We start from the raw sequence: 21,597 nt of genomic DNA, 5'->3' as shown, positions 1-21,597 counted from the left end.
TGCTGCTCAGCAATGCCCTTAAGGGGCCCTGCCCCCTGCCTGTATAAAGCTGGGTGCGGTGGTGGGACAGCCACAGCTGGCATTCAGCCTCCAGAGCACCAGCACTGGCAGTGGCACTGGCACGCGCTATGACAAATGAAGTGCAAGACCTGCTCTCCCCCCGGAAAGGGGGACATCCTCCCGCAGGTAGGCTGCCACCTGCCCTCAGTCCTGCAGGCTGTTGCTGCACCCCTCTTCCACCAATGTCTTCCACGGAGCACCCCAACGGACGGAAGCTTCTCTGCCTACCTAGTATTACTTTAGCTCCATACAGCCCGACTTCCTCCTATGCCTTTGATCCTTCTTGGCTTATGTGTAAAGCCACCTGGGGATTTGTCAGACCCCCCCAGTGAGTTAAAACCTAATTACCTATGGGAGTGTATGGATTTGGTGCTTGTGGAAAGGCATAGGTAGAGAGGTTGTACCTTTCCTCTCTTGAGGCAGCGTTCCTTTCCTGGGGCCCTGGCTGTAGGTTAGCAGTGACACATCCACACCAGGAAGATGATTTGCTACCATGGAAACCTTTCTCTTTAGAGGTTCCAGCTGTAAGACTTAGTCTCCCCAAGATGCCTGTACATCATCTGACTTTCTACCCAGGCGAAGCAGCTTCTGCACAGAGGATAACAATCACGTTTCTTTCTCCCTCCTCAGGCTTTGGGGATGTAGCTTACCTGTCAATAAGCTGAGAAGTACTTTTAAATAAAGACACAGGTCTTGAGGAGGCTGACTGGAAAAGGTAGCTGTCAAGGTGTTTGCAAAGCATCCATGGTTGTCTTTTTTTTTTTTAATTTATGCTATCTATATTGACCCTCGGGAATATGGAAATTAGTTGTATTGTACTTAACCATATGTCATATAGGTTGGCTGAGGTGTAAAGGCCTATTTTTAGTCAGTTTTACATTCTTCCAACTGCCTTCCTTCTTTTTTACTGAAGAAAGACCTCAAAAGCTCGACTGCTTTGTTCTTGCCTTTCTCCATTTACAAAACATATTTACTGTCTAATTCTCTGGCACCTCTAGGCCATGGTTATTTTAATAATCTTTGCTGCAGAGGGTGATGGCAGTATCCTCTTCACAGAAAGTCAAAATGCAACATTGTTTTGGTGGCTTTCTGGCAGGTAGCCTAGCCAAAAAGAGTTTCCAGTTCTAGACATCGTGCTCTGATCTCCTCTAGCAGATTACTGATATTTTATATTTGTAATCAAACGTAGCAGTATTTAACATTACCTATATTTAAAGTTAATGATGTTAGCTATTAATCTGGAAGTATATATGCAAGTAATTGAAAGAGAGGCTTCTTGCATAGACAAAGACAAAAGAAAAAAGAACTCCATTCTCATTATGTCATTTCCACTCCAATCCTTCATAAAATGTCTAAGCTGAAACCTGTTTTGCTAAGCAACACTTACGCACAAAGAACAGACATAAACTTAACCAAATGAAAGTTTGAATGAAACCACCGGGAACTTTCTGTCCCCACCACTAATGATTGCTAATTACTCTGTGTACATAGCACACCATGACTCCATCAAGCATGCCACAATGCCTCTGGCATGACAATTAATTATTATGAACTGTGACACTACAGATAAGAGGTTTTGGATAATTAGAATGGAGATGAAGGCAGACTTTTGCCTCCCCACTGAGCACAAGGGAACAAAGAAGTGTCATCCTTCAGCCTGTCTTGCCACTAATTTTAAGTCTGAATCTGTTTGTGGTGGTGCAAAATTTTATTTATGGAATAAAAACAAGAGCCAAAATTCTATTAATTTTTCACTTGATTTTTATAAGCAAAATACAGATCCCTAAAAGTGGGAAGACGAGGTGATTTGGTAGGGAGGGTGGGACATACATAGCCTTTGGGATCAGACAGACCTGGGTTCGAACCTTGATTTCATTTCACATCTTCGAGCCTGAGTTTCCTCATCTCTGAAATAGGATGCAATAAATAACATCTATCTAGTAAGTTTGTTGTAATGATTAAAAGAGATCACCTCTGTAAAGTACCTGGCACCTGAATGTTAGCCCCCTTAAAATGCAGGCTGGTAGAACACATTACTATCAACAGAAATTATCCTCCCCAATTTCAAGACATCCTGATGCTGGAGCGGCATAAGACACTACTGCAGTAGTTGGAACAGAAGAAAACTGCAATAGAAAAAATGTGTGCCTATCCCATCACAGTTAAAAATGAAATCACTCAGCCAGCACAGTAGCTCACACCTGTAATCCCAGCACTTTGGGAGGCTGAGGTGGGTGGATCACCTGAGGTCAGGAGTTCAAGACCAGCTTGGCCAATATGGTGAAACCCCATCTCTACTAAAAATACAAAAATTAGCCAGGTGTGGTGGCATGTGCCTGTAATCCCAGCTACTTGGGAGGCTGAGGCAGGAGAATCACTTGAACCCGGGAGGCAGAGGTTGCGGTGAGCCAAGATCACGCCACTGCACTCCAGCCTGGGCAACAAGAGCAAGACTCTGTCAAAAAAAAAAAAGACTCAGAAGTCAGCTAGCTGCACCTCTTTCCTACCTATATACGGAGCACTCAGTGGTTTTGTTTTCATGTATATTAATATATTGCACCTCTGTTAGCCCTGGCTATATATTTATGCTATGAAATGAGACTACATAAAACACAAGGTGGCCTGGGCTCCAGTAAGCAGAGCAGGGAATTTTCTGCTTTCTTGATTTGTTTCACTCTCACTTTCGGAAGAACCCCATTATATGAACAGCAGCACCAAAAATGTGTGAGTAGAAGGTGATTTCAGGAAGCCAGATATATGATGAATAGAAAGAAGAGCCGTGGTTCATGACTTTTTCTACATTTCCTGCACTTTTTAATTGGGGCTAAGCCAAATGAATCAGAGCCATGAGGGGTTACCGCTGAATCCCTAAAGAGAATAGGTTTTATAACTCATTAAAGAGGGAAGGAAGTTGCAGGGGGAGTATGTCCAATTGTAAAATTAATGCAGAAAATGGGAGACAACCATAAACTGCGTATGGACCACGGTCATTTGAAAACCCTCACACACTCCAAAGGCTTGAGTCTCTTAATTCCATCTGCTCAAGTCAACTTGTGGGCATTGGAACAGGACAGAACCATGAAGTCAGAAGAGAGAGGCTGTGAGATTCAGCTCCTCCTGCCCCAGGGGACACGGATTTGAGGACTGCAAGAACAGCTGCCATTCGCTCAATGCTGACTGCACCTGGCACAGCAGAGACTTCTAGATGTGGCAACAGCCCTGCAGATGGGTGATGTTTCACAGAGGAGCAAACGGAGACTCAGTGAGATAGAGGGACTTGCTGAAAGCCACACAGCTAGTGAGCCCTCTTGCTCTAAAACCTTTTCTGTTTGCTCCACAACTTCTCTTGATGAGGGTTTTGGGGGTCTTGATTGGCAGCCTAAAATTTCCTGATAAATTAACCGTGAATACAAAGTAAGCATTTTTTTTTTTTTTTTTTGATACGGAGTCTCGCTCTTTTGCCCAGGCTGGAGTGCAGTGGCGCGATCTCGGCTCACTGGAAGCTCCGCCTCCGGGTTCACACCGTTCACACCATTCTCCTGCCTCAGCCTACCGAGTAGCTGGGACTACAGGCACCCGCCACCACACCCGGCTAATTTTTTGTGTTTTTAGTAGAGATGGGGTTTCACCATGTTAACCAGGATGGTCTCAATCTCCTGACCTCGTGATCCACCCACCTCAGCCTCCCAAAGTGCTGGGATTATAGGCGTGAGCCACCGCGCCCAGCCTAAAGTAAGCATTTTGCAAATATCTAAACTTTTCATTAAACCTTCAAATAGATGTTCTCATTCACAAGGCAGAGTTTGCACAAACCTTTGTGCTTTTCAGCTTTTTCACATACATTGTCCATGTATTTGTGAAGGAAAAAGCCTAATTTTTTGCAGGCTTATGTTTATCTTCACTACTCTCTACCAAAAACTTTGAAAAAGATTGGAAAATCTTAACTGGAAAATTATTATTTAGAATTCTAAACTAAATGATGTATTTTCAAAAATTTACAAACCACAAAACAGTCACAAGAGTGTAATTCTCATGCAGAGATGGGAAAGAAAAGCTTCATTTTCCCCATATAAATTTAGGTTTTCTAGTGAAATTATCTAAAAGAGCATCTCCCTTTTTTACATTGTCTATCTCTAGTTCATCTTCATTATTGAAAGGACTGAAAGTCTTAATTTACATATTTGTACTCAAAATTCTGTTAAAATGTTAAATCAGTTCATATTTTACTTTGCCCAATTCCAACTGATCTTACTGCAAAGGTTCAAAAGGCAGGATATTCCCAAATATGGAGTTACCTAAAGAATTTCAAACTTAAATGGATTGATTTGGATACAGTGAAACTTTGAAAAGATCTCTTGAGGCAGAGGTATCCAGTATAAGCAAAATGAGCAAGAACCTGATTGTGTTACATTGTAAATAATGGCTTGTCTAGACCCCAGGAGATCATTGTGATCAGTGTTCCAGCAGAGATTTTAAGATGATCCTCTCACAAACTGACTCCACCTGGTTCAGTCACCCCAGTGTAATGAGAGCCCAAATCTATATCAGTGCATCCATCTGTAGTCTAGGATATTATCTTCTGTTTCTTTCTAGTATACGTAGATGACTGAGTAAGATTAACTACCAGAACAAGTTTGGTACAAGAACCGTGTTCTGGAAATCCAATGTGTGGTTCCCTTATGCTTCCTAAATTGCTGAATTAGAGCCCACAGCCCTATGACAGAGAGGATTTAAAGACTGCTGGATGGAAGTAGGAATCTTATGGGGAAGACTTTTTCTTCTTCCCCCTAAAATGTCTACCTTATTGTTCCTAAGGATGAAGAACTCCCATGTTTATGGTTTAGCTGAGTGTGGTGGCACGCACCAGTAGTCCCAGCTACTCAGGAGGCTGAAGCAGGAGAATCGCTTGAACTTGGGAGATGGAGCTTGCAGTGAGCCGAGATCGCTCCACAGCACTCTAGCCTGGCGAGAGAGAGAGACTCCGTCTAAAACAAAATTTATTTTGGCATTTATTTCTTTGTTCAGTGCCTTATGTTCTTTCCAAAGGGAAAGAAGTGATGGATTTTTTTTTTTTTTAGAGGTAGATGAAAAGAGTTGAAATTATAATAAGGACTTTATAATAAACATAATCTAGTTCAACTTCCACTGAATTCCCCAAAGTTCTCCTAAGGTGTTCATGACAAGAGAACTTCTTTCCTTCGCTTTAATATATTGAGGTACAGAAAACTCATTATTGTATTAGGCAATCTATTTCATGTTGAATAACACAAGCTGTTGCAAGTAGCCAGATTCTACCTTTCTGGAACTCTTAGTCTTTGATCTTCGTTCTCACCTCTGGAACCACATAAAATAAATATAAATAATAATTAGTAATTAGTAAGTGCCTACCATGCACCAGGTTCTTATGTCACCTCTATTTTCTGGCAGCAATAGTCAGTATTATTCCCTATTGAAGGACGTGGAGACTGAGTCTGAGAGCAGTTTTAAGTGTCTTGCTCACAGTCACAGAGCTTAGGAGGAGTAGAGTTGTCCAACCCTACATAACATTTCCTCATCAGTAAATTGCTCCTCTGCCCTCATGACAGCCCTTCAGATCTTTGAAGATGATTCCCTAAGCTATCTTGAGTCTTTGCTTCTTCTGGAGTTATCTTACCAGATTCCCTAGTTCCTCATGTAGCATGCCTGCCTTCACTCTCGTCACTCTCCTCTGAAGATTCCCAGACTGTCAATGTCCTTCTAAATGAGTGGTACAGAGCTCAATATTCCAAAGGTCTTATTTAAAGAAAGAAAGAAAGAAAGAAAGAAAGAAGAAAGAAGAATCTCACTCTGTCACCCAGGCCCGAGTGCAGTGGTGTGAGTGGTGCGATCTCAGCTCACTGCAACCTCCGCCTCCCAGGTTCAAGCAATTCTCCTGTCTCAGCCTCCCAAATAGTGGCTGGGACTACAGGCAATTGCCATCACACCCGGCCAATTTCTGTATTTTTAGTAGAGACAGGATTTTGCCCTACTGGTCTGATTGGTCTCGAACTCCTGACCTCAGGTGATCCACCTGCCTCGGCCTCCCAAAGTGCTGGGATTACAGGTGTGAGCCATCGTGCCCAGCCAGGTCTTCTCATCTTTAACTAAAACAATTTTGCTTCTATAGTTGGTGATAATAATTAGTCCAGGCAGAAGAAAATGTGTAGGAATAATAGCATCAGGGAAAGCAAAAGGAACACTAACAAGAAAATAATTATAGCACACCATATATAAAAGACACTTGTCATAAGGAGAATGAAAAATACTGTTGGGAGGTGTATCAAAGGCCCTAGAGCTCTTATTTGATTCTTCTTATCATCAAACAACAGAGCTATGAGCAGACACCATCTCCCATACAGAGGCACACACTCCTCAAACATTCTTTGGGAAAAAGCCCATCCCTTGATTTATTTCACCTGTGTTCCGTGGCTATTCAGAAATGTGTCCATATAATTTCATTTTTGTTGCTGATTACTTTGTATGCCATATGTGTATATAAATAATTTACATATATAAAGAATGCATATATATAAATTAAAGCAGATAATGTATAAAGATAGCATTTTCTGAGGCTTATATATAGAAATCAATATTGCTTTAAACTTGGTAATTCAAATAACCAAATGGAGTTTATTCCATGAATGCAGGAATGGTTAAATAGTAAAACATCAGATCTCCTTAGTGATACAAAACCCATAAGAGATTGACAAGGTCACATAAAAACACTAAATTTCTGACTGGCAAAAACATTATCAGTAAAGCCAAAAAGCAGTAACTGGTACAATATAATATTTTATATTTGCAATGTATTTCATGGAAAAAGAGCTCCTATAAATCAATAAGAAAAAGATAGGAAAAAGACTAACAATCCAATTGTAAAGGACAAAAGATTTGAACAGCTTACAGGAAAGGAAATGCAAATGTCTTCTAAAACACAGAACCAAGCTCAACCTTTAACAAAAAATGAGAAATGAGAATTAAAACAGTGAGATACCTTTATCTATTTTGTAACTTATTGGCTGACAAAAGCAAACACTTTGTAGCTCTCATTGTTAACAGGGGTATGGAGGAACAATCATTGTCATCGTGGCTGGTGAGATTCTAAACTGGTGCAACCTCCGCTAAGGGCAGTTTGGCAAGATTTAACTAAATTCCAGACACGCATACTCTTAAGAACTAACAAGATCACTTTTAGGAATTTCCCCCACAGGTATACTTGTATTTGTGCAAAATTATATATCTAAAACTGTTAGGACAGCAAGAGTCCAAAAGAGCCAGAGTGACACCATTTTAAAATCACCTCCATCTTAGAATGAGCGAGGCACATTCCTTGCCAGTCACAACTCCATGGTGCTAAGATGTTTACAGCTGAGGAAACAGCTTGGTAATGCCTGCAAGAACAAACTCTTACAACCACAGAAAGTCCAGATGTGCCAATACCCATAACAATAATGCTTTCAAGATAATAACAGTTACGCTTTGATGTACTCACACACCGACCAAATGTCAAGGATGGTTTTCTTTACATCAGTAGAATAATAAATCTTGTCATGTTGTCTGCTCACCTGCATGTCGTCACAGTTTAGTCTTTACATAGACAAGGCCCCAATATAAGAAAAACTGAGACACATTGTTTGTGTACTCGCTTTCTGAGGACACCCTACTCTGTAATGTTTCTAATAAACTTACTTCACTGAGCTCTGTGATTTGCCTTGAATTTCTTCCTGTGCAAGATCCAAGAATCCTTTTTGGAGTCTGGATCAAGATACCTCTTTCTGGTAACAAAAGGATATTCATTGCAGCATTGTTTGTGATAGCAGTAGATGAGAAACACATGAAATGTCCAACATTAGGGAACTGGTTAAGTAAACACAGGGTGTTCATATAATAAAATGCTAAAGCAGATGTTAAAAAGAAAAACACATACATGATATATAGAGATATAGATGTAGATGTAAATATAGATATGGAACTTTCTTTAAAATGTGTGATTAAGTGAAGAAAATAAACAAGACGTAGAGCAATGTGTACCTTATGCTACCATTTTTATAAAAAATAAAACCTACGTGTATGTGTAGAATAACTGTGGATGAAGACACAGGAAGCTTGTAACATTAGCAGTATCTTGGGAGATAATCTAGGAAGCTGGAAAATAATGGTAGGAGGGAGACTACAGACCTTTTTATGGCTTTTGAATTTTGTGCCTTATGCAGATAACATAACCAAGATGATAAATTAAGTAATAATTGTAAAGAACAATGATGAAGTCAGTTCACAAGGGCACAGAGAAATACAATAGATTTTCTTTATTTTTCACTTTATTGGACCACAGTTTTAGAAAATCGCCAATCTGGCATTTTCATAAAAAGAATTAACAGGCTCAAACAAATCCATGTCCATTTAGCTTTTTCTCATTTGAGCTTGTCAGATTTTAGATGTGCAAATTTCCTGGGAATGGAAAAAAAGCATTTGCTTTGACTTGTTATCTGAAATGGGTTGTTCCTTTTCAAAAGTTGATTTCATCTGACATTGTTAAACACTTGAATTGCTGTTAGGTCATCTGTAGCCTAATTAACACTAATTGATCACTTGAATGGCAGGATTATTAATGGAGTTTAATTACTCATTAGAACATCTGAGCTTGGCCCACACTGGAGGTTTGGGGTCTGGATGGAAGGTGGGTATCTGGTAGACTCAGAACCACCTCTGTTGAGTTAAATGCCTTTTATCGCTGTGTGCCCTGACTTTTGGCTCATTTCTCAGAATCTGGCTTTTGAAAACTTCGGTTAGAAAAAGAAAAATGCAAGCCACGCACAACTTTAATCTGGTGGGAACACAAAGGGTCACATTGTAATTGTCGGTTGCTATTGTGGGGAATGTAATTGGTTTGATAATAAGAAAAAATGTTTTTCAGTGAAATGCCTGAGGGAGTATGTTGTTATTCTCTTCCCTAAATCTAAGGTGTAACCTTCTGCTTTTTCAGCCTTGGTTCCACTTCTCTGAGCATAAACAAGTAGCTCTCAGCCCTTCCTCCACCCACACCTGGTTTGCCAATAAAATATATATTTTTTCCTTTTATTGTGTTGTTTTATACAAAAGTTTAGATCTTTAAAAAATAAGTTCAAAAATTATTTTCAAATCTAAAGTCATACCTTTAATAACAAAGCAAGCCTTCTCTCACTATTCTAACTTCCTTGCTGATTTTTATCTGTTTGTAGTAAAAGCTGGAGGAATGAGAATTTCCAAAAAACAAGAAATTGGCGCCTTGGAGAGACATACCAAAAAAACAGGATTCGAGAAAACAAGGTAAAGACTCTTAATTTTTCTCCATCACCTTGAGTTTTGAATGACTCTGCCTCCAGGAGTTATTTTAGGACAAACCAAGGCTTCCTGTGCCTTTGGAGGCCGCCAGAGAAGAGGGTGGGGATGGAGGGTGTAATCTGTGGTGACTTAGGGTGGGGTGGGGGGGGAAGTTAGGTGGCTACCCTCTGGAGGGCTCCCATCAGCACCCCCACCCATTCTCCTCCTCTCTGTGTCCAGCCCAGCGGCTTTGCACTTAATAGGCACCGTCCTAAATGCATCCAAACCTGACACCAATCCTTTTATCCTATTTTCAGATCAGCCTTTAAAATATTGTTCCTAGGTTGGCCCTGTTTTCATAATACACTTTCTGCTGAAGTAAATGTCCTGAATTAAAAATGAATGTCTTTTTTGTCTTAAATCCATCACTGAATTATTTAGAAAGTAATGGCCACTATATTTGGCACAGCTGGAAGGCACATAGGTACCGAGCAGCCTCCCCGCTGCTCCTTCCGCCATAACCTTGACGCCTGCGCTGTTCTCAGAACTCAGCAGAGAGCTGTGGGCTGGATCAGGAACGCAAATGGCCCAATCACTCTAGGCATTGGGTAAGGAAAACCAGAGCATTTCAAAAACCAATAAACACGCCGAACTGGTTCTTTCTGAGGAGTGTTTCAAAGACTATTAATTTTGAAATGGTTTCCACAGATCAGTTGATGAGTAATTCAAAAGGAGCTGAGTAGAGGATGCTCCAGGCACCTCCATGAGAGTTAAACCATCTCAGAAAGAGAATGGAAATAGACTATGGCACTTCTTTGACTCTTTTCTATAAAATTATTTTAAAGTCACTTTTAAAGATTTCTTCCTAATTTCTGGGAAGACGTTTTTTGAGGATTTGCCTCTCTCCACCTTAGAACGAGATGCTGATTTGCCCCATTAGCAGCCAGTCATTTGTTACTGCTGTATCAGAAACTAGCCATCACATGACAAGAGGGAAGCTGTACGTCGTCAAGGGTGGAGGTCACACGTTGTTTATCTTCTGACCCAGCATCTAGGACAGTTCCTAGAATAGTGAGTGCATTCTGTCAATGACATCAGACTTCGATTGAATTGCAAGCTGATTAATTTTGAGAACTATTCATTCTGTATCTAAAACCTGACTCAAGCATGTGCCCTGCTGATTGTGACATTGGTTAACCTGCCTGAGCCAGGGGCTCAGGAACTAAAGCGTCTTGTCTTGGAAATGACTTACTAGTGGGCAGCCAAAGGACAGGTCATTCATTTCTCTGCATCTCAGAAAAATGGGATTTACTATTAATTCTAACATCCACTGAACAATGTAGGTAGAGGAGTTGGCTAGAGAGTAATAAGGTGGTGATTGGAATCTTCTTTAAAAACTCAATTGTTTTCTAACAGTCGTTAAATGACAGAAATTGGACTTTTACAGAACTTAAACAGCAAAAGATGGCTCTTGCCCTAAGTACCAGGGACAGAAACAGGTTATGTGGAGCTTGAAACTTACAGACTTTCAGGGCCATTTTAAAAGAAAAATAACCAAAAATGACCAATATGGAATGGGTAGGGCCCCTCCCAGGGCCTTGGGAGTAGCAACTGTGGTAGGAGACCCTGGAATTAAGTATCATCTCCACATGTATCCCCCTCTGCTATTTACATCTCCTAGCGGGGCATGTGCACAGGATAGGAAAGCCTTGTTTTCATGGACAAACACTCCTTTTTATGTCATCTTAGAGAATAGCTTTTTAAAAATATGCTCTGGACCAGAATTTTCCAAACATCATCAATCCATGTCTACTTCCTAATAGCTTCTACAAACCAACACAAACCATCCAGAAAAAAAATATATGCCAAGTGCAGAGTTTCTTCAAGACATTCATATTGTACTGTAGATTCGGCCCTGATTGAAACTCTCCTACAAAATAACTTGGCCTGAGAGAAAGAAGCCAGATGCAAAAGAGTACAAGCTATAGACGGTTTATGTTATGAAGCACAAAAACAGTCAAAACCAGTCTTTGAGGCTATAAATCAGGGTAGCAGTTATCCTTAGGGACAGCTGGTTTGACTAGTGGTTTCAATTTTATTCAATCTATACGCTTATAGTATGTGAATGTTTCTGTGTGTATATCATATTTCAATAAAAAGTTAAAATAATAATAATAATAGCTGGGCACGGTGGCTCATGCCTGTAAGCCCAGCACTTTGGGAGGCTGAGGTGGGTGGATCACCTGAGGTCGAGAGTTTGAGACCAGCCTGGCTAACATGGTGAAACCCCGTTTCTACTAAAAATACAAAAAATTAGCCAGGATGGTGGCACACGCCTGTAATCCCAGCTACTTGGGAGGCTGAGGCAGGAGAATCGCTTGAACCCAGGAGGTGGAGGTTGCAGTGAGCCGAGATTGCACCATTGCACTCCAGCCTGGGCAACAAGAGCAAAACTCCGTCTCAAAAAAAAAAACAAAACAAAAAACCAATAGTAATAACTTGGCCTGCAAAGCTTGTTGTGTGTAGCACATAGATACACAGAGGCAAAATCTGTGTCTTCTAGGTGTTCCTAAGCAGAGTGAAAGCGTAAAAGGCCGGAGAGACAGCCCTCTGTATAAATCATGTGGCCTTTTCAGTGGGAAAATTTTTTAAGTCCTGTTCAAAGTTTCTTTCCATCTTCACAGTGCCATTGCAAATGTTGCCAAAATACAGACACTGGATGCCCTGAATGACGCGCTGGAGAAGGTGAGCCGTGGGCAAATCACATAACGCTCCAAGTCAGTCTGCCAAGCAGATCCGGCTGCTTGGGTGAATGCGCGGATGACCACTGAGGTTTTTTCCAACCCAGGGGTTTTATGTCCTTGTGAAAGAATTTGTTCTCGGTCAGAGGAACACAAAGTGATTTGAGTGGGAGAAACTGCGTCTCTCAAATTCCTAAAGTATCCATTTAATAAATCCTTTCCAAAATAAGATAAGAAAGTGGAAATTGTGATACTGAATTTGCAGAATGGTACTTTGCTATCCCAAATATTTCTTGGAAACATTGGCATGTTTTTATAAAAGGCAGCCTGTGGAGTGGGGCTTCAGCAGTTTTTGATCTTCCTCCCTGCCCCTGTGTTCCTATAAGGAGATATTTGATTTGAGGAGAGGGTGGGTGGTAGAGGGCTGCATGGTCTAGGGTTGGAGGAAGGCTGGGCACCAGCTGGGTTTATCCAGTAAAGTCTGCTTAAAAAGCTAGTTGACCAAAACTATTTTTATTTCTATATTCTGAATTTCTTCTTTTCTTTTTTTCCTTTTTTTTTTTTTTTTTTGAGACGAACTTTGCTCTTTTTGCCCAGACTGGAGTACAATGGCGCGATCTCGGCTCTCACTGCGACCTCCACCTCCTGAGTTCAAGTGATTCTTCTGCCTCAGCCTCCTGAGTAGCTGGGATTCCAGGCACGCACCACCACCCTCAGTTAATTTTGTATTTTTAATAGAGACAGGGTTTCACCATCTTGGCCAGGCTAGTCTCAAACTACTGACCTCAGGTGATCCACCCACCTCGACCTCCCAAAGTGCTGGGATTATGGGTGTGAGTCACTGCGCCCAGCCATATATCCTGAATTCCTGTTAGGTAGTTCTAGAAACTCAGAAAACTCTTACCAAGTAGACAGTGGTTTGATTTTCTGGATTCAAAAGTTTGTTTTCAAATTTTGTAGGTGAGCTGAGCGAGGGCCCTTATTCTATGTCTAGTAGGCAGGTACGTTACAGTCAAGGTAATATAGAGCCACTCTTTCTGCTACTGCCCTGTTTATGGAAGGGGTGGGATAAAGCATCCCCTGTAGAAGGAAGACTTGCTGTTGCAGCCAAAATCAGATGCCTGAGGACCAGCAGCTCAGCCTTTGAAAAAGATGAGTGCAGCTGGCCCCTGGGCCTCCCATTTGGCACTGGCTTCATCACCGTCTGTATGGCCTTGAGCAAGTTACTTATCCTGTGGTTCAGTTCCATGTGTGTACAATGGAGGAAGGAAGAGTACGCGGCTTATAGGGTTGTTATGTGGAGACAATGAGCTCACAAACGTGAAGGTCTTGGGAGTCTCAGCACAGAGTAGCCTCTTTGCACTGTTAGGGTTAGTAGCATTGGTTTTTATGACAGTGAAATAAGACAGCATATCTGAAGTCCATGTTGTACAAGGTAAGATCTTGATGATGAGCCGTAGCTATCGAGCCTTCTCACGTGGGAGCCTTGGTTCTGCACTCAGGTCAATTTAGGGTGAAGTCAGAAGTGACTCTCTCCCTTCCTGGCTTCAGAGGCAGGGCTGGTGCATGATACCCTGCCAGGGTAACAGAAGCTGTCTGCTCCCACGTCTTACATTCTCTTGCTTCTGCCCACTAAACACCTCTTCCTTAGGGCAAGAGAATGCTCACAGTTGTAAGTGGAACTAGATAGACTAGACATGTTCCCCTAAAATATTTGTTAACTCAAAATAAAGTATTGAAAAGGAATGGTCAATAAAGATTGGTCATGCTGTGTATTAGGTACGATGCCAGAGTTTACATTGTGTTCTTACAGACAGATGATATGCTTATGTCTTTGACATATCACTTCTTTATTTCAAAGGTAAAAAGAATAATCTCTTCCCTGAGTAACAATACTTAACAATAATAATCAGTTGTATTTGGAAACCATAAGAGAACATTGAGATGGTGTGCTGTTAGAAATATTTTTAACAGGCTAGGCAGAGTGGCTCACGCCTGTAATCCCAGCACTTTGGGAGGCCGAGGCAGGCGGATCACAAGGTCAGGAGTTCAAGACCAGCCTGGCCAATATGGTAAAACCCCGTCTCTACTAAAAATACAAAAATTAGCCGGGCATGGTGGTCCGCGCCTGTAGTCCCAGCTACTCGGGAGGCTGAGGCAGGAGAATTGCTTGAACCCGGGAGAAGGAAGTTGCAGTGAGCCGAGATCACGCCACTGCACTCCAGCCTGGGCGACAGAGTGAGACTCCATCTCAAAAAAAAAAAAGAAAAGAAAAGAAAAGAAAGGAAAAGAAACAGAAATATTTTTAACAGAAACTATACCTATTTTTAAAAATATACCCCTGTGCTCAGCTCAGTGTTTAATGGAGTAGGACTGTGGCTAAGATTGTACAGGTTACTGGTTAGGAGAGCAGGTCCTGGCATTAGCCATAGGCTGCCCAGTTCCTGTGCTGGCTGTGTCTCTCACTAGCTCTGTGTCCTAGGGCAGGTTTCTTCACTTTTTTTGTGCTCTTCTTTCCTTATCTGTAAATGGAAGTGTGAGTACCAGTATCTGCTTCACAGGTACATGCTGAGAGTAAAACATAATACATGCACAGTGCTAGGACACTTAGCCCTCAGCAAGTGATATCTTCTGTTCCCAGGCCTGCATCCTACCATCACTTGGGAACCCAGGTAAAGGGTAAGGCACCAGCAACAAAAATAAGCTCCAAGAGTACTGTAAGGGACTACCTCAAAAACAAACATTGGTAGGATCCATGTGTTTCCCTATAGCTAAGAAAAATCCCACCGAATCCATCATTCAACCAGAAACCTAGTAAGATTTCACAATAAAGGTCAACCTGGGGTTGAGATCTGCTGACTACTAGATCTACTGAGATCAGCAGTTGTGTGGGGCTGAGTAGGAGGGGTTGATTACAAATGACCAGAGGGAATTTGGGGAAATGATGGGACGGTTCTTTATCTTGATTGTGGTTGTAGTCGCAAACTGTATGTCCTTGTCAAGACTCATAAAGCAGCACACTAAAAAGGGTAAATTTTACTTTAGGTAAATACTTTGATTTTAAAAACTGAATAGCCATGCTGCTATAAACTATACAGGGTGATTCAAAAAATATAGGAAACAATATATAAAAGATACAGAGACACAGGTATCTTTTAATACATTTGTCCTGCATTACAATGATTCTCCTCACAATATGTATTGCCACAGAGACCTAACAATATGCAGTTGGTCAGAATAAACGCAGTGGCAGAATTGAGAGTCACATCCTCTGCATTTATTAACATGTGTTCATGCCCTCAGTTACAATCATGTCTAGTCCCAAGAACCCATGTTATTTCTCATACTTTATTTTAAGAAATGAAGTCTCTAAAGCAACCCCTCTCCATAGGAACTCATCAACCATTCAACCGTGGCAGGAAAATTCTCTCTGTACGCTGTTCATCTCTGAATTCCTACTTTAAAATCAACATGGGGTTTAAGATTTTGGAGATTGAAAATAATCTCCAAAGGGCTGGAATTGTGTAAATCAAAGTGGGAAGCAGCCTAGAATCTACGCCCCCTGCCCCCCAGTATTTCCCCACCTCTCCCCTCCACACAGACTGCTTTCTCCCACCCTACCTCATTTCTCCTTTCCTCCCCGCTCTCCAGCCAGCCTTCCCCACCTCTTGGAGCCCTCAATATTAAGAGAATTCATGTTGCCCAGTGGCAGAATATATGACATGGTATTCCTGCAGAAAACAGGTTATGTAACCCAAAAGCTCTCTGGGCTAGAAATCTGGGAGACCTGGTCTTAGATCAAGTTCCACCCACTACTTAGAAGTTATCTGACCTTTTAGATATCACGTAACTCCCCTGGGATTTGTGCTCATTCATTTACTTTTAAAAAATTATTTTAAGACAGGGAGTGAACAAGAATGATACTGCCAAATATATTAATCCTCTGGACAGCCATGGCAATTAAATTTGGCAATAGTTGTGAAACTTCTCAGACCATAAAAGTATCCAGTTAAAACATCCATAATGGAGTTGCGTTATGGTGTGGAGGAGGAATGCTGAAGCCCGGTTAAAGTTGGGGCTACTTTTTTCAAGCTGCCAGACTCTAGGTCACCACTGCCAAAGCCAGTGAGATGTATGTGAAATGGGATCCTGGGGGAGAGAAAACTATCAAAGGCATCTGCAGATTTTAAAAGGCTTCTCTTGTTCTGTAGATTAATATCACTATAGGAGTATCCTTGAATTTCATTGACGAGAGCTGAATGTTTTGTTTTAAGCAGTTTGCTTAACAGGGTGTGGAAATTTAAGTGCCAACATTCGAGTTGGAAGTTAACACCCTGGAAAGATGAATGAAAGCCCTGCCAGTCTGCTAACACCACCCAACTTCAGGCTCTAAAACAAAACCTGCAGCTGATTTTCTTGCATCTAGAATTTCAGCGCTCTAGTCATAAAGACCTCCATTACACTTCTTTTGCTTTTTCTCCGAAAGGAAAAATATAGGTTCTGAGGTCACAGCTACCCAAGATGAAGGTAAATCTCCATGTGGAAGTTTCTACTGATCCACTTTCTGAGTTCAATGTGTTGCCCCTATAATGGAGCCACAGCAAGGCAGGATCCTCGTACATACATGGCTTTGAATTCTTTCTCTCGTGGAGTTACCCTGCATTCTCTTACCCTAATGAATGACACAAGAAACACCTTTCATTCTACAAATACTATCATTTTACAAAGACTAATGATGAAAATTCCACAGCTTCCCCAAAGTTAAAATGTCAGACTAAAACACAGCTGGTTGTAGCTTATACTCTGGAAAGCTGTTTCTACTTATTTGTAGTTTAGACTTGAAAATAACCTTTCCTATCTCCATTGATATAAAATCTACAACAAAGAATTAGTACATTGAGGAGTTGACCATTTTATTGACAGTTTCATCAATTCTGACGGAAGATTCTTTATAGACTCTCCACCCATAGCCTCAAGTCCTACATGAGGATGCCCCTGACTGAGGCAGGTAGGGAGATGAGAAGGAGAACTTTCCTTTTATCATATTTTCAAGTTGCTATGGAAACCTGGTCCTGGAATCCCAAAACCTGTACACTTGTAGCTTAACAATTATGGGCAATTTGTCTATTATCTTTGCCAGAATTATTCCTACTTTTTTCTCAATCCTGTTGATTTTCTTTTCTTCTCTCGAACTTTCCCAGATCAGTTCAGATGGCCAATGGGCCACAGGAGCTGACTTTGTTTCTCAAATATTCTAATCTGTGAAATTCCTCTTCTGGGAAATAGTTGAGCGGTGCTTTTAGAACTCTGGTTGAATGCCTCAGTTAAAATGTAACCCTTAACACTTCTATATTGCTGGTGGGAATGTAAAATGGTCCAGTTGCTGTGGAAAACAACATGGTGGTTCCTCAAAAAATAAATATAGAATTGCCATATCAGACTGGACGCAGTGGCTCACAACTTGAATCCTAGCACTTTGGGAGGCTGAGGCAGGAGAATCGCTTGAGCCCAGTTGGAGACCAGCCTGGGCAACATAGAAAGACCTTGTCTCTACTAAAAATATAAAAAATTAGCCCAGCATGGTGGCACATGCCTGAGGTCCCAATTACTCAGGAGGCTGAAGCAAGAGGACCACTTGAGCCGGGAGTTCAATGTTACAGGGAGCAGAGATCACACCCCTGCACTCCAGTCTGGGTGACACAGCAAAATCTCAACTCAAAAAAAAAAAAAAGAGAGAGAGAGAGAGAGAGAATTGCCATATGATCCAGCAATTCCACTTCTTCCAATATAATCTTCCCATATATTGGAAGAATTGAAAGTAGGGACTCAGAACAGATATTCCTGCACCACTGTTCATAGCCACATCATTCACAATAGCCAAAAGGTGAAGAGATCCTAACCAAGTATTCATCAATGGATGAATGGATAGACAAAACGTGATATATATATATATATATACACACACACACAATGGAATATTATTTAACCTTAGAAAAGAAGGAAATCCCGACACATACTGTAACATGGATGGACCTTGAAGACATTATGCTAAGTGAAATAAGCCAGACACAAAAGGACAAATATTGAATGATTCTACTTATGGGAGGTACCCAGAGTAGAAAGATTCATAGATATAGAAAGTAGAATGGTGGTTGCCAGGGGCTTGGAGGAGGAGGGAATGGAGAGTGATTGTTTAATTGGTTCCAAGTTTCAGTTTAGGATGATGAAAAGGTTCTGGAGGTGGATGGTGTTGATAGCTGTGTAATAATGTGAATGTATTTAGTGCCACTGGACTAACTGTACACAGTTTAACTTTAAACTGGTTAAAAGTTTAAAATGGTTAAAATGGCAAGTTTTGTATATCTTAGCACAATTTTCTTTACATGCCCAAACAATGTAGCCCCTAAATTGTGGAGATCACCCTGGAGGTGATCAAATAACAAATTAGTGCCAAATTAAGCAGAAAATATCTTCGATCAGTTATTCTAACACTACTCTCCTTTCCTTTTTCTTTTCCTACCTCCACCCATCATCTCTTTCACACTTAAGAACAACAATCAGCATGTGGCTTTCTTTGTTCCAGTCCCAACTTGTCTTCTTACCCCACCTCACCTTGGCTAATTGCCCACATTTCTATTATATCAGAATTTGTTTGTTTGTTTCCCTTCTCACCCCCTTTTACCTTCACTAACTTGTCAAATTTTTATTCCTACCCGCAATCTCTCAAATGTGATTTAAAACTAACCTGAAATAATTCATCTATTTTAGTTGAGACTAAAGACACCCAGTCTGGAAGTAAACTACTGAAGTCAATGACCTCTTAAATTTCCTTCTGGATCTAATGCTGAAGAAAACCAAAGCAAAACAAAACATTCTGCCCTTAACACGTTGTAAAATGCACATCATATGGTCTGATGATAACTGATCTGACAAAAAAAAAAAAAGTCACCAGGTCTTTTTTAAACTCTAATGCAACATTTATGATCAATATCTCAATTATGTTTTGTTTCCAACTGCTAGAATGTTGGCAGAGATAATCCTTGGGCTTAATTTTTGTATAACTTGTACCTGCTCATTATAAAAGAAAAAAAAATAGTACTGATAAATAAAGCAAAGAAAAAGACCAGGCATTACCCGTAATTCTATCCCCCAGAGGTAACCATTGCTAACACTTCAGTGTATATTCTGCCAGTGTGTTTAATTTTTTAAAACCAAGAAGAAAGGACTTTTTGGAGTCACATTTCAAATGAAAGGGACTGCTGTGTGCCTAGGGCCTGGGCAGAGATATTTGAGAAGAGATGTGAGGCACATATGTTTTCTCTGGCTTAGAAGAGTGCAAACAAACCATAAACAGTGTGATGGCTGGGGTCATGAACAGTTTATCTCCCCTCTTATTTAGAGTGTCAAGGCAAGGGCATCTAAGTTCAATAGTGATAAGTTAAATTCCTACTGAGTTGAGGCATCCCTTCCTCGCTGGCCAAGGGAGGTTTCTTTAGGTACTTTTATGAATTGATGGGCTTGGAAACCAAGACAGTTGGTTTTCAAAACCAAAAGGTCACTGGGTCCAAATTCTCCTCCTAGGAAAACCATGTCTGAAGTGGTCAGCACCATTGGGCATGGTTTCTGTCTTAAGTTATCATTAATGTAAATTCCGCAAGGTCTCTGGGTTCCATATGAAATGTCTCTTATTGTCAAAAAGGCTCAGCCTGTGTTAATAAGTCTATTTAAGCTTATTTACTTACAGATGTCTTCTGTGGAGAAGACTAATCAGAACTTTTGTTCCCTGAGGCTAGTAAGCCAGCCCTCAGCCTTCTCTTCACTGGGATATTTAGATTGAACCATATGGAATGGCCAATATCACACCATTTTTGACCTTAAAAATAGCAAATGTACATACTTAGACCTAATAAATAACCCTAACTCTTCTTAACTTATTTCAGAGGTTATTTATTTCTTTTGACAATTGAGGAGTTTTTTGTCCCCCCTCTGGACCTTCTCCAATATCTCTGTAGCCTTCTTAGAATTCAGTGATTCATAGATGCATACTAGTGCCAGAATAATTGCTAACACCACAGAGAACTGTTGCAGACATACTTAACCATTCCCACTTTTTAAAATGTCAATTGGAATTTTTTAAAGTTAAAGACAGTAAATGAGAGAAGACCCAGGTTAAAACATACTCCCATGGGTTTAGGGCTAGAAATAGTATGGGGAAAAAAAGAGATATTATCAAATAAATAAACAAAATTATGAGATTCCCTTGATCAACGATATCACTTTCTACTAGTTTAATATTTCATGACCAAGAAGATCCAATATGCCTATTTTTTCTTCCCTTCTCACCTTTAGCTCAACCATAAATTTCCAGCAACAGTGCACATGGCGCATCAGAAACCCGCACCTGCTGTGGAAAAGGTTGTTCCACTGAAAAGGATCTACATTATTCAGCAGCCTCGAAAATGTTAAGCCTGGATTTAAAACACAGCCGTCTGGCCAGCTGCCTCAAACATCTGACAGCTTAGCAAAAAGGGCCAAAGCTTTCCATAGGCGTGCTGCACTTGCTTGGTAAATTAAACAGCTTTTGTATCTTCCCCTTTGACTTTAGGTAATAAAGCATCCAAACTTGTAAATCTAACACATCCCTGTGCCTCTTTTTGGTCCAGGTCAGAATCCCATTGATGTTTGCATGTGTAATTCTGTAGACTAAGTGAAGCATCCAGAATACCTGACTGTTCCATCCACCTCCCTGCATAAGCACTCTTCTTGATGCTGACCCTGAATTGTTCCACCCTCATTGAGTTCTCCTTGTAGGCAGAGATTGGAGAGGAGTAGACTGGGTTTGGAAAAGGCCAATATCCAATGCAAACATAAGAAGTGACTCTTCTCAGTTTGTTTGTCTAAGGATGTTCAAGTTTTCACTTGAGGTGAAATGTCTTTTCCAGTTTCCCACATAAGTACATAGTTTGTTTTCAAGGCTCAATGTGGGAAAATGAAAAATTAAATTGATTACAAACATATTATTTTCTGCCAAGCAATCAAAGACAGAAGGTAGAATTATAGCTTCAGTGAGAGAGTTGCTCAGGCCTCCCAGAAAGCTCCAGAACAGGACATCATGGTTGGGCTACAGAAGTTATTTTCACTGGAGGTGGGGTGGGAAAGAGAGTATTGCCATAACTGAGCTTGCACTAGCTCTTCTCCCCTCTACCCCATACACACACACACACACACACACACTTTTCATGAATTCACACGTAAACAGTCAAGGGCATCCTCAGGTGACAGCTGGGGACGGCCATATCCTTTCCTCACAGAGGTTGGCTGTCACTCACTGCTTCACCATTCTGCACCTCCAGTTGAGAATGCTAGCCCTACTCTTTACCCAGGGTGCCAGCACTTCAGTCCTTCATTGAACAGGTTGACAACTCTTGGAGTATGACCTGGTGCTGAACCTGTCTCTGATTCTTGGAAACAAGAGGCA

The 21,597-nt window shown here is 40.9% G+C and overlaps 1 protein-coding gene across 2 annotated transcripts; it reads left to right on the top strand.

The window, feature by feature from the left end:
* Positions 1-14: 14 nt before the first annotated feature.
* DAPL1 (death associated protein like 1) lies at positions 15-20,754 on the top strand. 2 transcript variants are annotated; one of them, XM_033231411.1, is made up of 5 exons: positions 15-186; positions 9,297-9,384; positions 12,063-12,123; positions 12,717-12,816; positions 20,469-20,602. In XM_033231411.1, the coding sequence occupies exons 1-4, from the start codon at positions 129-131 to the stop codon at positions 12,798-12,800; spliced, it is 291 nt and encodes a 96-aa protein (XP_033087302.1). In that variant the 5' UTR covers positions 15-128; the 3' UTR covers positions 12,801-12,816; positions 20,469-20,602. The 2 variants fall into 2 exon arrangements, with proteins under 2 accessions (XP_033087302.1, XP_033087301.1); XM_033231410.1 differs by lacking the exon at positions 12,717-12,816 and having other exon boundaries at positions 27-186; positions 20,469-20,754.
* The last annotated feature ends 843 nt before the right edge of the window (positions 20,755-21,597 follow it).

The sequence above is a fragment of the Trachypithecus francoisi genome, unplaced genomic scaffold, assembly GCF_009764315.1.
Source record: "Trachypithecus francoisi isolate TF-2019V2 unplaced genomic scaffold, Tfra_2.0 Lachesis_group13, whole genome shotgun sequence".
NCBI lineage: Eukaryota > Metazoa > Chordata > Mammalia > Primates > Cercopithecidae > Trachypithecus > Trachypithecus francoisi.
This window is presented reverse-complemented; position numbering and strand designations above follow the sequence as displayed.